Raw genomic sequence first — 15,076 nt, forward strand, 5'->3', positions numbered from 1 at the left:
TTGAGTAAGATTGATTGGGTGGTGTTTATGGGGGAGTTGACTGTGGATAGACAATGGAAAGCATTCACAGATCTAATGGAGAAATTGCAAAAATCGTTTATACCGGTTTGGCATAAAAATAAACCAAAAAAGGTGACTCAACCGTGGATAACAAAGGAAATTAGAGACAGCATTGGGTCCAAAGAGAGAGCATATCAATTGGCCAAAAAAAGTACCGCAACCGAAGACTGGGAGCAGTTCAAGATGCAGCAAAGGAGGACAAAGGGATTAATCAAGAGAGCAAAAATAAATTACGAAAGTAAGCTTGCGGCAAATATAAAAACCGACTGCAAAAGCTTTTATAAATATGTCAAGAGGAAAAGATTGGTGAAATCCAAAGTAGGTCCTTTGCAGTCAGAATCAGGGGAATATATAATGGGGAATAAGGAAATGGCAGGCCAATTAAATTCTTACTTTAGTTCTGTTTTTACAAGAGAGGATACAAATAACCTCCCAAGGATGTTGGGAAACATAGAGACTAATGCAAGGGAGGAACGAAAAGAAATCAGTATCTCTAAGGACATGGTCTTGGGGAAATTGATGGGATTGAAGGCAGATAAATCCCAAGGGCCTGATAATCTACATCCTAGGGTACTCAAGGAAGTGGCCATTCAGATAGCAGATGCTTTAAGAATTATTTTCCAGAACTCGATAGACTTAGGATCAGTACCCATGGATTGGAGGGTAGCTAATGTTACCCCACTATTTAAAAAGGGGGGTAGAGAAAAAGCGGGGAATTATCGGCCGGTGAGCCTTACATCAGTAGTGGGCAAAATGATGGAATCCATTATTAAGGATGTAATAGCGGAGCATATGACTAGCAGAGAAGGGATCGGATGGAGTCAACATGGATTTACAAAAGGTAAATCGTGCTTGACAAATCTATTGGAATTCTTTGAGATGGTGACAGGTAAAATAGATGGGGGAGAGCCAGTGGATGTGGTGTACCTGGACTTCCAAAAGGCCTTCGATAAGGTCCTGCATAAATGACTGGCTTCCAAAATCAAGGCTCATCTGATTGGGGGCAAAGTATTGATGTGGATTGAGAACTGGCTGGCAGGTAGAAGACAGAGTTGGGATAAATGGCTCGTTTTCTGAGTGGCAGGCGGTGACCAGTGGGGTACCACAGGGATCTGTACTGGGACCCCAGCTGTTCACAATTTACATTAATGATCTGGATGAGGGGACTGGATGTAATATCTCCAAATTTGCAGATGACACTAAGCTAGGAGGGGTTGTATGCACGGAAGAGGGGGTCAGGAAGCTCCAGTGTGATTTGGATAAATTGAGGGACTGGGCAGATACATGGCAAATGCACTACAATGTGGATAAATGTGAGCTATCCACTTTGGTAATACAAACCGGAGGGCAGATTACTATTTGAATGGCAATAGATTAAGAGATGGGGAAGTGCAGAGAGACCTAGGGGTACTTGTACATCAGTCTCTGAAGGCAAGCATGCAGGTACAGCAGGCGGTTAAAAAGGCAAATGGTATGTTGGCCTTCATATCAAGAGGGTTTGAGTATAGGAACAAGGATACCTTACTGCAGCTGTACAGGGCCTTGGTGAGACCCCACCTGGAGTATTGTGTGCAGTTTTGGTCACTTTATCTAAGGAAGGATGTTCTTGCAATGGAGGGAGTGCAGAGGCGATTCACCAGGCTGATACCTGGAATGGCAGGAATGACTTATGAGGAAAGATTGCGCAAATTGGGATTGTATTCCCTGGAGTTTAGAAGATTGAGAGGGGATCTCATAGAAACATATAAAATTCTGGCAGGACTGGACAGAATGGATGCAGATGGGATGTTTCCAATGATGGGAAAATCTAGAACCCGGGGCCATGGTTTGAGGATAATAAGCAAACCATTTAGGATCGAGATGAGGAGGAATTTCTTTACCCAGAGGGTGGTGAATCTGTGGAATTCATTGCCACAGAGGGCAGTAGAGGCAGGTTCATTAAATATATTTAAGAGGGAATTAGATATATTCCTTCAGTATAAGGGTATTAAAGGTTACGGAGAGAAGGCGGGGACGGGGTACTGAACTTTAAGATCAGCCATGATCTCGTTGAAAGGCAGAGCAGGCTCGAAGGGTCGAATGACCTACTCTTGCTCCTATCTTCTATGTTTCTATTTCATTATACCATGATCTTGATTTTGTTTTGGTTTGTACTGATTAAATGTAAAAAGAAGAGGTCTATAGGTTCTTCCAATAAAATACTGCTTACCATACAAGTTTAAAGATTTCATTCATTGTGTGTGTGTGTGTGTGTGTGTGTGTGTGTGTTTGTTACCATACACGTTTAAAGATTTCATTCATTTGTGTGTGTGTGTGTCAGTGTGTGTGTTCAATATCCATAAATTGACAAATGAACAAGTCCATCAGGCCACTGAAAATGCTGGTCTATGATGTGTTTGTGGTAACTGAGGAGCTGGTGTAAATGTTAATGTTTCTTTGAATAATAGGTATCGTTTGTATTAATGACTCTGATTTAGATTCACTCTCTGGAGACCAGGTTAATGATTCTCTTCATTTTTGTTAATAAAAAAAAGCAGTTTTGATAAATGCAAATAACATTCCAAACGTTCAAAAAAATTAAAGTTCAAATTATATTCTGCTACATTTCAGCAAATGTACCTCTGTAGTGTTTAATTTCATTATGAATCTAATTATCACTACACTACAGAATTCTCTTGTATATGGAATAACTGGTTTCACTTGGAGCATCTTCCATATATTAGATATGCCCTGGCATTTTTAGATTTTAAATTTGTGAGAGGCAAGTGCCTGTCTGTCTGTCTGTCTCTTCTCTGTCTGTATCTGTGTTATGTCTGGTTGTGTGTGTGTCTGTCTGTCTCTTCTCTGTATCTGTTATGTTTGGCTGTGTGTCTGTCTGTCTGTCTCTTCTCTGTCTGTATCTGTGTTATGCCTGATTGTGTATCTGCCTGTTTGCACTGAGGACCAGAGAATGCTGCTTCATCAGGTTGTACTTGTACAATCAGCTGACAATAAACTTGACTTGAAATGTGAGCTCATTATAAGGTTCATGTACAAGAAACAAGGTTTCTTGGATCTGAGTAACCACGGCAAGCAACAGTGCATCTCAATCCATTCAAGTAAAATTAGCTGTAATGAAAAAATAAGTCAGTTAAAGTAATCAAGGTCCTTTGAGATTCATGAAGAGGAAAGAATGAAGATAGAAAGTGAATTGTGAAAAATATCTTAAAATCTTCAAAAAAAGTCAATGAATGAGAATGCACACTTTATAAAGTTAATCTTCAGTTTCAGAGTTTTAGAGGAGCAAAAATTAAGTTGTTAAATGGGCAGTTAAACTCAAAGGAAAATTACTTGTTTTTGCTTTGAGATTTGTTTGTGATTTCCACAGGACCACATTCAATCAACTTAAGAGAGGCAATGAGATGACAATATTACAGAAGTGACTGTGGACCAGTGCAACTTGTGGAGCTCTGTGTTTACGATAAAAACTTGTACTGATATGGCACATCTCATACAGCAATATATTCCAGGTTCTTTCATCGGAGCATTATCAAATAAACTTTGATGCCAGATCATGCAAGGAACTGTTCAGGTCAACGACCAACAGATTTTCCAAAGACCTAGGCTGTAAGGGGTGCTTTAAAAATAGTAGAGAAGCAGAAAGGTTAGTGAAGGAGTTGCATCGTTAACAGCTTTGGGGTTCAAGACACAGTCACCAGCGATGAAGCATTAAATCTGGCTTAAGTCGAAGTCTGAGCGAGTGGCATTCAGCCATCTTGGAGGATTCAAAAGTAATTCTTCACTCATCTGTAATTAATGGACCACTTACTTATAAATAACAGTAATCTTATGAACCCCATTGTTACTTTGGGAGCAATTCAATGCTGAGACTATTTTGACAGCAAGATGACTCCAAGTGATGAAGTGGCAATTTTACCAACTGGCCTGCGTGTCTCTGATTCCAGTGAAAGGTCATCTTAAATGGATTTAGAGACCGGAAATTCATTGCACCTCCATAAAAAAGCAATATTTTCCCTCTTGTGTTTCTCATTTACATAAAATGTGATTCTCTTAAATGAACCTACTGATTTTTAAAATAAATAACTTGTTTTGCTGATTATGTTGAAAATATAAAGGCTGGTGGCACTTGCTTTTTACCCAGTAAATGGGCTCCAGACCACATTACAGGAGCTAAATCGCATTTAAATATAATTTTCTAATTCTAATATAAAGTGAACAATGGCCTTGGGGATATACAGTGATAATGCATAAATTTTCTTTTGCTGTACTCAAATAAATTAGAAGGTTATTCTATTATGACTTTTTTCTTTGATGGCGGCACGGCAGTGGTTGCTGTAGCTTCTCTGAACCTGATGCCACTGCAACGGTTAAGCAAGGTGCCATGCAACAATTCCTAATTGTTGAGCATTGGTCAGTAGAGTGCAGTGGAGATGTGAAAATGTGTGAACTGCAAAGTAAAGTTCAGACCTTTGGAAGAAAGTGGTAGGACTGTGCAGCCTGGTCTGCTGTGTGATCGAGCCTCTGTTGTGAGGATGAGGCCTCCAGATTTTGACATTGTTTGCAGCTAGTGGCTGAGGAGGAGACGCTATGGGGGGGTTTTTGTGGAGGTGTGCTGGAGCTGGCTGCGACTTGCGCCTGGCTGGGAGGATCTGGAAGTCAGTGTGTTCATGGTGGAAGTGTTGGGGAGCCCAGAGCGGCCATGTCGAGTGCCTGGCCTGGATGTTCTGGAGGCTGTGCAGTCTTGGACAGTGGGACCCTGCAGTGAATGGTAGGGTGGGCAAAGAGGTCATTGGGTCATTCTATCGTTATTGTGCCAAAGCTTGTGGGCCCATATGGATATGTGAACTGTGTGACAGTTCTTCACTTCAAGCTACTTGACTTTTTAAAATCTAATTCTAAAAAAATGCAACTTGTCTCCGCTTTGACTATTGTTTAGATTTTTTTCATCTTTTGCTGCATTGTTTTTTATTCAGGGTGTAGGGTGTTCCAGTCTTCTGTCATGTTTTTTTTTTCTTTTGTTTTGTCTGGTATAGGAATGGCGAAATCTTGTGTTGTCTACGTTGTTTCTGCATAATCTCCTGATACGTAGGTAGCATTATGGCTTGGAGGAATGTTATTTCGTTCATTACTGTGCACTGTTTTACAGTCTGGTCTTAAATGACAATAAAAATATTGTATCATATTTTATTGGTTGCATTCTGCAAACGCCGTGAACACAATGTAAATGCCAGGAATATTTAAAAGGATTTATTTAGGGCTCAGATCCTGACCAGGAGGACCTAGATTTAATCTCCAAATGGTGATGTCATCTAGCCTTGCTTCTTCAGTCTCTTTAGATTTTCTGAAAATGTTTTCATTCTTTGATATGATGCAGATGCTTCCTTCATTGATTGGCTGAATTATGCTAGGGTTTGAAGAGGCTCTTGATTGAGTCTCTAAATCCAGTTAATATGACCTTGATGGAGAATTGTTGGAGCTACTACATTCACCCAGCCAGTGGACAAAAATCCATATAACTTGTGCCTTATAGATAATGATGAGGATCTGGGGTATCAGGAGCTTATTTTTAACAGGACGCATAGTATCTCAGCTACTCCTGTAACTATAGTACTATAGTACAGTAACACCCCTAGTATCCGATACCTATGGGGATTGGTAGATGCTGGATAAGTGTAATTTCCCATTGCTTGAGACTTACTCTCTCATTGTCTAACTAATACACCTGCATTAAGAATAAACAGTTTAAAAGACAAAAATACTATACTGTACTTAGAGTGAACAAACTTCACTTGCATGAATATATAAACCTTAAAATATTTTACTTTATTTTCAGTCTCATACTTTGAAAATATTTAACCATTGCAGCACCTTCAGGTTCCTATCCCTTCACAGTGTGCCCAAAAGGTGAACAATAACCTTATAGATAATTAACACCCCACCCCCCAAGTTTACAGATAAAGCCCCTGACCAGGGTGACTCGTACCAAGCAGGGATAAGGAGACACTTTAAGTGAGTCATCCCAATGGCAAGCAGCATCAACCAGTACTTCATCCTGGGTGACACCATTGCTGTTCCACACACTTTATTCGAACAACTGCTATGAGCAAAGCATGACCAAGACACTCCACTGTCTATCTTCACCAAAGGTATATGTGTTACTTTAGAGAACATTTACAATTTTAAACTTGTGTATTTTTATCTATTATTTTATTCTTAATTATTTAAAATTTATTTTCAATTTTTTTTGCTGGTTGCTTGAGGCTGCCATTTGCTTGAATTCGGGATACCAGAGGTTTTTACTGTACTTTGATGGCTGGTCCAATCGCTAACCACACCACCAAACTCCCACAGCCCACATCCACACTTGATATTAATGTTAGGGGGATGTGGCAAAGATAATATTGCTTAATATCAAGAGCAGGTTGTCAAACAAGTGGAATTCATTTTCTGTGACTTAAGCGGAATCACTTTTACTTGCCACTTTGGAGCCCATGTGAATGTTGTCTAATGTTGCTATATGAGGTGCTGCATTTTCTGAGGAGTTGTGAATAGAAATAATCAGTAAATGCAGCTTTGTCTGGTTTTAAGGTAGAAGGAAAATTATTGATGAAGTAGCTGTAAATGGATGGGTTGAGAGCAGAATCTTGAGAAACTGCATGATTGCCCTGGGACTGACATGCTAAATCAACTTTATGCTAAGTATGACTCCAACCAGTGGAATGTTTTCCTCTTAATGAAACTCTATTCAAAGTTTTTCATTACAAAACACTTTCCATCATTATATTTTTCCAATCTCTATTTTCAAAAAAATGCAGGATGATAGATTTATTTCAAGACAACTCCATTCCATATGTGAAATGATCAATACATATGGTCCGAGTAAAGAAATTCACATGAGAGATTAAGAAGCAAATCTCAAATCCTTGGAAGCCATATACAATTTTTTTTTAAACAATATTAAGAGTACAGGGATTTCAAGACCTTGTGTTTATTAGCAGTGGAATGGCAAACATACCTGAGAAAGTTTCATTTGCATATTAGCAAAAACATGCAGGAAACCAACCACTGCGTCCCAGAGCCTGCTATGGGCAAGACTCTGCTGGTTACCAATGCAAGGACCCTGCATGAATAAAATTAAATTAGATCTCTTTTAGAATAGAATGCCATTGACAAACTCTGAAGACTGTTTGGATGTTAGTTCTTTGATTGGTTAAATGTTATTGATTACAACTCACACAGCATGAATTTAGATTTCCTTTTTAGTTTACAGGCAGTTTCAGGTTAAAAACATCTGATTTATGAACAACGCGTACCTACGAACCAACAAGCCAGCCAGAAGTAGAATGCCATCAATTTTCGGTTTGAGCATGGTTGAGTCAGCATCACGAGAGAGTATGGTGTACGATACTCTCAAGTGATGCTACCATCGCCCAGCACCACAAGGGAGTAGTGTACCGCATATCACAGACACAGGGACAGATTCGAAATTGAAAAGTACAGATTCGAACATCACACCTGTACAGTACTCTAAACACTTATTTTGCCTAGTTTACAAGTGAACCAATAGTTTGGTGACTCTTTGCTGCCTCCTTGGGTTAACGGCGGCTAGAAATGAACAGATGCCTTTTTGCAACTGATTCCATCTCATGTGGCAAAAATCCTAATGCACCTACACTGTATTTGTATTGTTCCAAATCTACCAGGGGAAAAGCCCTGAAACTACTGTACTGTACATACATAACAATGGAATAACCATGCATAAATCTGATGCAAGTGTTGTGATCCCTCTCTCCAGCAGTAGAATCAAACCCTGTCTCTCCAGAATCAGGCCCATCCTCTCTAACAATAGCCATCTCTCCATCATCTTCTCCTACATCATCCAATTATGCACTATATTGGAAGTGTTTCTTAAATATTTTACATGCATAGAAAGGTGTTGACTAATTGACGCTAAATAGGACCTTATTTACTTGTTCTGACTTAAATACAAATTAGAGTTAAAGACAGTCCTAGGTAATGGAACTAGTTTTTTTAACCTGGGGACTGCCTGTACATCCAAATGTCCAAAATCACTGAAATGCATAGAAGTTGTAAACAAAAAAAGAATGTTCTTCTCAAACAGTTACTGTTGACTCTCAGCAAATCATATTTCAGCCAATCTGCCCAATCCATTTTTCAATTTCTTCATTGCCTTCATCATCACCTGCCTATCCAAGCTACGCTTTTTTTGATGTCAGTGTTATCACGGACAGAATGTGAATGATTATATAATCTCACTGTCAGTCATTTTTGACAGCTGTGTGGCTGCAAGTGATCGAGATTGAAATTAATTATGTGATTTTATATGACCGCCCTCCATTCCTTGCATATTTTGGCAAAGTACTCTTCTTCTATTGAAAGAGGGCGCTGCAGTTTTCACCATTGTTCTGTTCCTCTTCCCTTAAATGGATGTACATTCTGAGGAAGTGACAGATCACTCTAAGGGCAGGTAACTCTACTCACAGGCTAATACAATGTGGTCAACAGACACTCTTTCATTATCAATTATCCTTCTTTAATGCCCCACCCCGAACATTTCATTGAAACTTAGGAACTCCAAACCAGCTCACTGTCACCCATTTTGTTAATGCATGATACAATGATAATGTAGTTGTTAACTAATCTCACATTGCTAGATTTGAAATATAAATTAAAGGTTAGAAAATATAATAGGCTTTCCCCAAAGATATGATGAGAAGTTTAAACATTCCTTTTTAGCTTTTATTTTAGTTTTTCCTTGATCAAATATTAGGCATGAATTTTATTACCAAATCATTTCATCAGAAACCAAAATTTAGATATACTCCTGAAGATGTAATGATCAGTATTAGGAAATAGATCTTTGAGTTGGAGCTTTAAAGATTCTATTCACACTCCATAAAATAACAATATATTCACTGTAAACTTCATGCAGCATTGCCAATGGTCCACAGTTGGGATGAAGCACTAGATTGCAATCTATCTGGCCTCAGATAATGCAAAATACCTCATGATATTATTTTATTGATAAGTAGGGGAGTGCTCCCTAGGTAACCAGTGACCTGATAAACAAACTTTGCTGCATTTGTTCCAATCCATCTGAAAAAGGGATGAGCTGATCATTATCACACTGATCTTTGCTGGACCTTGATCTGAGTAAATGGTTCAGCATTTCACATTTTACAGCAAGGAGTCATTTCAGAAATATTTACTATAATGCAAGGATTTAAGAGATGCTACATGAACAAGTCTTGCTTTTGCTCTCTGCCTTCTCGAAAAAACTTCATTAGCATGAATTTTATGGTAGTAATAAGGTTAAAACTATCTGCTGACAGCAATGTGGGTGTTTCCACAAAAGCAACAATGCAGAAATCCTGAAATTGCTGTCAACTTTTCCCAACATTGATTTGATTTTTGAGCTCTTTTTCATAAGAATGAAAGTAAAATCACTTGATTTGATGTGAAACAATACGATTCTCAAATTAATATTACTTCTCAATATTTAGAAAAGCTTATGAAATGTTGCATATTTTATCAATGTTACTTGTACACAAAAGCCAAACTTATTGCTCAGCAGTCTTCAAAGAATGAATTTATGCACGTCATTCCTCACATAATTTTATAGATTTATACATTTTACATGCTGATATGATAAACAATTTCTCAGCTTCCAGCTTGTGATGTTCAAACTTTAATTCAGCACATTAAACTGTTTAATTAGTGAAGTATTTTTTTGTCCTCTTTGGCTGTTTGTGATCGTCGGCTTAATTAGCTAAATAATGTCCTTATGAACTGAAAAACAACAGGTATCTTATAAGGAGAATGTCACACCACAGATACAGATCATTGCAGGGAGTTTTCTTCATTGTCAACAATGACAATTCTATCTTCATTTTAATACAGAGCATTGCTGCTGACCCCCTCTGCCAATTCTCTTCCTTTGTACAGAGGATAATACAGAACTGTGTATCTTGAGGTTTTATTCACATCTTTTCATTAAAGTTCCTCACAATACATAGAGAACAACATTAGCTTTATAAAGGTGCTACCTTTTAATATTCTGTTAACCTTTCTCATCAAATTTATCTACTCTACCACAGTATAAAACTTTTGCTTCCAGTCAAAGTACAAATAGTCTTATTACTTGACTCCCCTTTGTCACTTCTTCAGAGATTTAATCTTTGAATTCTGGAGAAGAAATGCATTTAGATTTAATTCTAATGTCTGAATTAAAGAAATAAACAACTCAAGTCCTTGGATGTCCCAAAAAGCTTTCCATTTATTTGGCTTCTAATGTGTGGGCCCTGTGTTTATACATGCGAATACTATTAGTGTGGCTTAAATGCAGTCAAGGCTTAAAATGTAAAATTTACTGAATGTCTACATAATCTAAATCCCTTCAGAGGATCTATTATGCTTAGTTGACAGTGATTCATGCCAATGAATTTGGTAATGATTTGCAATACTTCAAAAGTTAAAGCTACATGGCAATTATTTAAGAAGCAGAGTTGATTTTCAAAATAGATGAAGTACCATTTCTGCAGAAGTTGCATTACCTGGATATACTCAGTCAATGAATTGAAGATTTGTTTGGCCACGGCTAGTGCTTTTGAGAAGTTGCGTTGACCTTGCCCATCCATAACATCTTTTCCTGAGTAATACCAATAGAAATCACTGATTGACTCCTGGAATTTAATGAGATGAATAATGTTAATTATTCTTTTGTTGAACAAAAGAATATACTTCACAAGTCTGCCTTCACAGAATACGGGTTGTGTTGAGCTCAGCATTCTGTGCATTCCTCTTCTGTCCCTCTCGCTTCAGCTTTCAGAAAATGTCAATGAATGGAAGATTAGAAATCACTGAGGACAATAACATTTTTTTTTTAGGCAAAATAAAATTATATTGCTATGTGATGATTTTTGAATATCTGATATTCATTCAGGTGAATATTTGAGAGCAGAATATTTGACAAGACAGTCTTAGATTATGTAACTGAGTGATGACTATCGTATTATTTGATGAATTACTGAGGAGACTGAAAGGTCTTAAAATGAGCTCTCCAATTTTCTACTCTTCAATAGATATTGTTATTTCTTACTGCAGAGAAGTACTCGAGCTGGCAGAGTCCACAAGCATCGAATCCATGTTGCTGAAGATCCAACTGCGCTGGGTGGGTCACGTCTCCAGAATGGAGGACCATTGCCTTCCCAAGATTGTGTTCTATGGCGAGCTCTCCACTGGCCACTGAGACAGAAGTGCACCAAAGAAGAGGTACAAGGACTGCCTAAAGAAATCTCTTGGTGCCTGCCACATTGACCACCACCAGTGGGCTGATCTCGCCTCCAACCGTGCATCTTGGCACCTCACAGTTCGGCGGGCAGCAACTTCCTTTGAAGAAGACCGCAGAGTCCACCTCACTGACAAAAGAGGAAAACCCCAACACCCAACCCACCAATTTTCCCTTGCAACCGCTGCAACCGTGCCTGCCTGTCCCGCATTGGACTTGTCAGTCACCAACGAGCCTGCAGCAAACGTGGACATACCCCTCCATAAATCTTCATTCGCGAAGCCAAGCCAAAGAAGAAGAAGAAGAAAAGATCAACAATGTTATGAGATGTGGCCTTGACTAGAAATATAACTGAGGCTATCAGTTTATAACATCTAATCTGACAGGACCTTGTATGCAGAAAAGGAAAAAAATCAACAGGCATTCAAGTTTTTCTTTCCCTATGGTCCTAAATATGGCTACATAAATGTGTTAACAAGTTCAGTATATTTTGGGAATACCTGAAGACGCAGTAAATAGTCCACAGTGCTGATGATGATGTTCACTGTGGTCGTGTTTCCTGTTTGAGTTCTCAGGTAATTCTGGAAATCTATGGGTTAAAATATTAAAGATTACACAATTAATTGTCATGTACATAAAGTAAAAGTTTTTATCCAATTTAGAATATGAATTACAATCTGAGAATACAAAGGCCACTCATGATCGACATCCAGCAGAGGTTACAATGTGCACTTCGCCAGAATTTGGTTTTCACGAGAGTCTGTAAATAAAAAAAATCATTTCAAACTCTGTCACAGAAAGAGGTTAACAGATGGATAGTGAAAAAGATTCAAAATGTGCTCAAAGCCTCCTTGAAGAAATCTCCCACTTCCCGACAGTGCTCCTGTCACCGTCTGCGTCACCATCGGCTTCTCCTTGGGTCCGTTTCCCCGACTTTGGTTCCCTGAACCGTCTGTGCCCAACAGCACTCCTGTCGTCACCCTTGTCATGGTCAGCTCCTTCTCATCTAGGCCCCTGTAACCTTGGGCCTCTTTCTCTCCCACACTCCTGCTGCTTTGGTCATGTCCTTTCCTCGGATCCAACCTTATTGGGACCATCCTGTTTCTCCTTCCCGGGTGAGCCTTGTTTCCTTGGGAAGTTTTGGAGCTCTGTTGTCGCTGCCACCACCACCAACATCTTGTTTGTCCTCGGGTCGGCTTCTCTACCTCCACCATGCATTGAGTCTCTTCCTCCATCCAATCTCTTTGTTCTTTTTCCCATCTTTTTTCTTTCCCTTCTCACTCTTTCTTCCACTTGGTTGTCTTTTTGGGGTCTTTTTATTTTAGGGGATCTTCTTGTATTTATCCTTTATTCTCTTTTCCTTCAATTATCCTACAACCCATTGCCACCATCTTGGATCTCCTATTAGAAGCAATCTTGATACAAATTACTTTTTAAATTTGCATTGAAAGGATTACATGAATATGAATTGGATCAACAAACTGCAGATGCTGGAAATACAAAACAGCAGCAAAAAATGCTGGAAGAACCCAGCAGGTCAAGCTGTATCACAGAGGAGAGTGAGAGAGTTGCACTTTCAGACCAATTATCCTTCATTAGAATGGGAAAAGTGAGAAAGCATTGTAAGCTGCAGAAGTGAAGAGGTGGAGAGAACAGAGAAACCATATAGAGTGGTGACTTCATGACTGGTAAAGGCAGAAAACAAAATCTACAGGCAGCGTTTGCAAGCTACAAACCATCTGATACATTCAAAATCAGAATCAGGATCATAATTTATCGTCATGAAATTCGATGTTTTGTGGCAGTGTCACAGTGCAAACAAACATGACCATCTTATGACATTACTCTAAAAAAATAAAATAAAATAATAATAATTATAGTGCATGAAGAGTAAGACAGTGGCTTTGGTTCATTGATGGGGAAGAAGCTGTTCTTGTGCTACTGAGTGCTCATCTTTAGGCATCTTTACTTTTGCTCACAACTCTCTAGGTGAAAAAGTTCTTCCTCAACTCCATTCTAAATGGCCTACCCCTTATTCTTAAACTGTGGCCTCTGGTTCTAGACTCCCTCAACATTGGGAACATGTTTCCAGCCTCTAGCATGTCCAATCCCTGTTAAGAAGGCATGGCATTGGTGTTGAGGATCTTTGAGGATAGAGCTGCTTTTTTAAGATTCCGCTTCATGTAGATGTCCTTGATGGAATGAAGTCTGGTGCCTGTGATGATGCAGACTGAATTAACAACCTCAAGAGTTTATTCTTGTCGTGAGAGTTGGCACCTCCATACCAAGCAGTGATGCAACCAGCCACAATGCTCTCCACAGTACAGCTGTAGAAGTTTACAAGAGTCTTCAGTGACATACCAAATCTCCTCAGACACATCACATCACATCGCTGGTGAGCCTTCTTTGTGATTGCATCAATATGGAGGCTCCAAGACAGATTCTCGGAGATCTTGACACCCAGGAACTTGAAGTTCTTGACCCTCTCCACTATTGAGCCCTTGATGAGGAGTGGGTCGTGTTCCCATGACTTCCTTCTGAAGTCCACAATCATCTCCTTGGTTTTGCTGACATGAGTGCAAGGTTGTTGTCGTTACAATGTTACAGGTCCAGAAGGCCCCAAAACCCAGCAGCAATAGAAATTCACCAAGACTAATGGTTACTTAAACAAAAGTTGCTTTTAATTTTCTTTAAATATAAAATGAGAATCAAACGTTAACTTATTACTATTAAGTTAACTTAACCCCCTTCTAATTCTTAGCCCGGAGTATCTAGTTTAGGCAAAGCTCTTGCATTTTAGATGAGATCTGTTTTGTGAAGTGTTTGTGTTTGTTTGTGACCTACACTATCCCACAATCTATCTCATTCAAAAACATTTCTATATACAATATAAAATATGATAATAATCTGTCACAACACCATTCAACGTGCTGATCTATCTCCCTCCTGTATGCTTTCTCATTGCCATTTGTGATTCCATCAAGGTATGAAAAAATGTTGGCAGGTACCCAAACAAATGTTTTGGCAACATTTTTCCATGTCTTGATGAAGGGCTTAAGCCCGAAACATTGGTTATGTATCTTTATCTTTGCTTCATAAAGTGCACTGTTTGACCAGCTGAGTTTCTCTAGCAACTACAGTGCAGACCTTTGTGTTTTACTACCTTCCTTCAAGTCACTGCACCTGGTGTATTCTGCGCAGTTTTGATCTCCATGTTTGAGGAAGGACATTCTTGCTATTGAAGGAGTGAAACGTCGGTTCACGAGGTTAATTATCGGGACAGCGGAACTGTCATATGTTGAAAGATTGGAGCGACTGTGCTTGTAGACACTGGAGTTCAGAAGGATGAGAGTGGATCTGATTGAAGTATCTAAGATTATTAAGGGATTGGACATGCTAGAGGTAGGAATGTTCCTGATGTTGATGGAGTCCAGAACCAAAGGCCACAGTTTAAGAATAAGGGTTAGGCCATTTAGAATGGAGTTGAGGAAGAATTATTTTCACCCAGAGTTGTGGATCTGTGGAATGCTCTGCCTCAGAAGGCAGTGGAGGTCAATTCTCTGGATGCTTTCAAGAAAGAGTTAGATAGAGCTCTTAAAGATAGCGGAGACAAGGGATATGGGAGAAGGCAGGAACAGGTAGAGATTATGGATGATCAGCCATGATCACAGTGAATGGTGGTGCTGGCTTGAAGGGCCAAATGGCCTA

At 39.1% G+C, this 15,076-nt stretch overlaps 1 protein-coding gene across 2 annotated transcripts in view; it reads right to left on the reverse strand.

The window, feature by feature from the left end:
• The window catches only part of ryr3 (ryanodine receptor 3), a 448,180-nt gene that overhangs the window by 38,409 nt on the left and 394,695 nt on the right, over nt 1–15,076 (reverse strand). For both annotated transcript variants that reach the window (XM_069916619.1, XM_069916620.1), the window contains 3 exons: nt 11,869–11,957; nt 10,635–10,763; nt 7,076–7,180 (listed from right to left, as the gene is read on the reverse strand). In XM_069916619.1, coding sequence (XP_069772720.1) covers nt 7,076–7,180; nt 10,635–10,763; nt 11,869–11,957 — 323 coding nt within the window. The remainder of the gene's footprint in view (nt 1–7,075; nt 7,181–10,634; nt 10,764–11,868; nt 11,958–15,076) is intronic.

The sequence above is a fragment of the Narcine bancroftii genome, chromosome 2 (genome assembly GCF_036971445.1).
Source record: "Narcine bancroftii isolate sNarBan1 chromosome 2, sNarBan1.hap1, whole genome shotgun sequence".
Lineage (NCBI taxonomy): Eukaryota > Metazoa > Chordata > Chondrichthyes > Torpediniformes > Narcinidae > Narcine > Narcine bancroftii.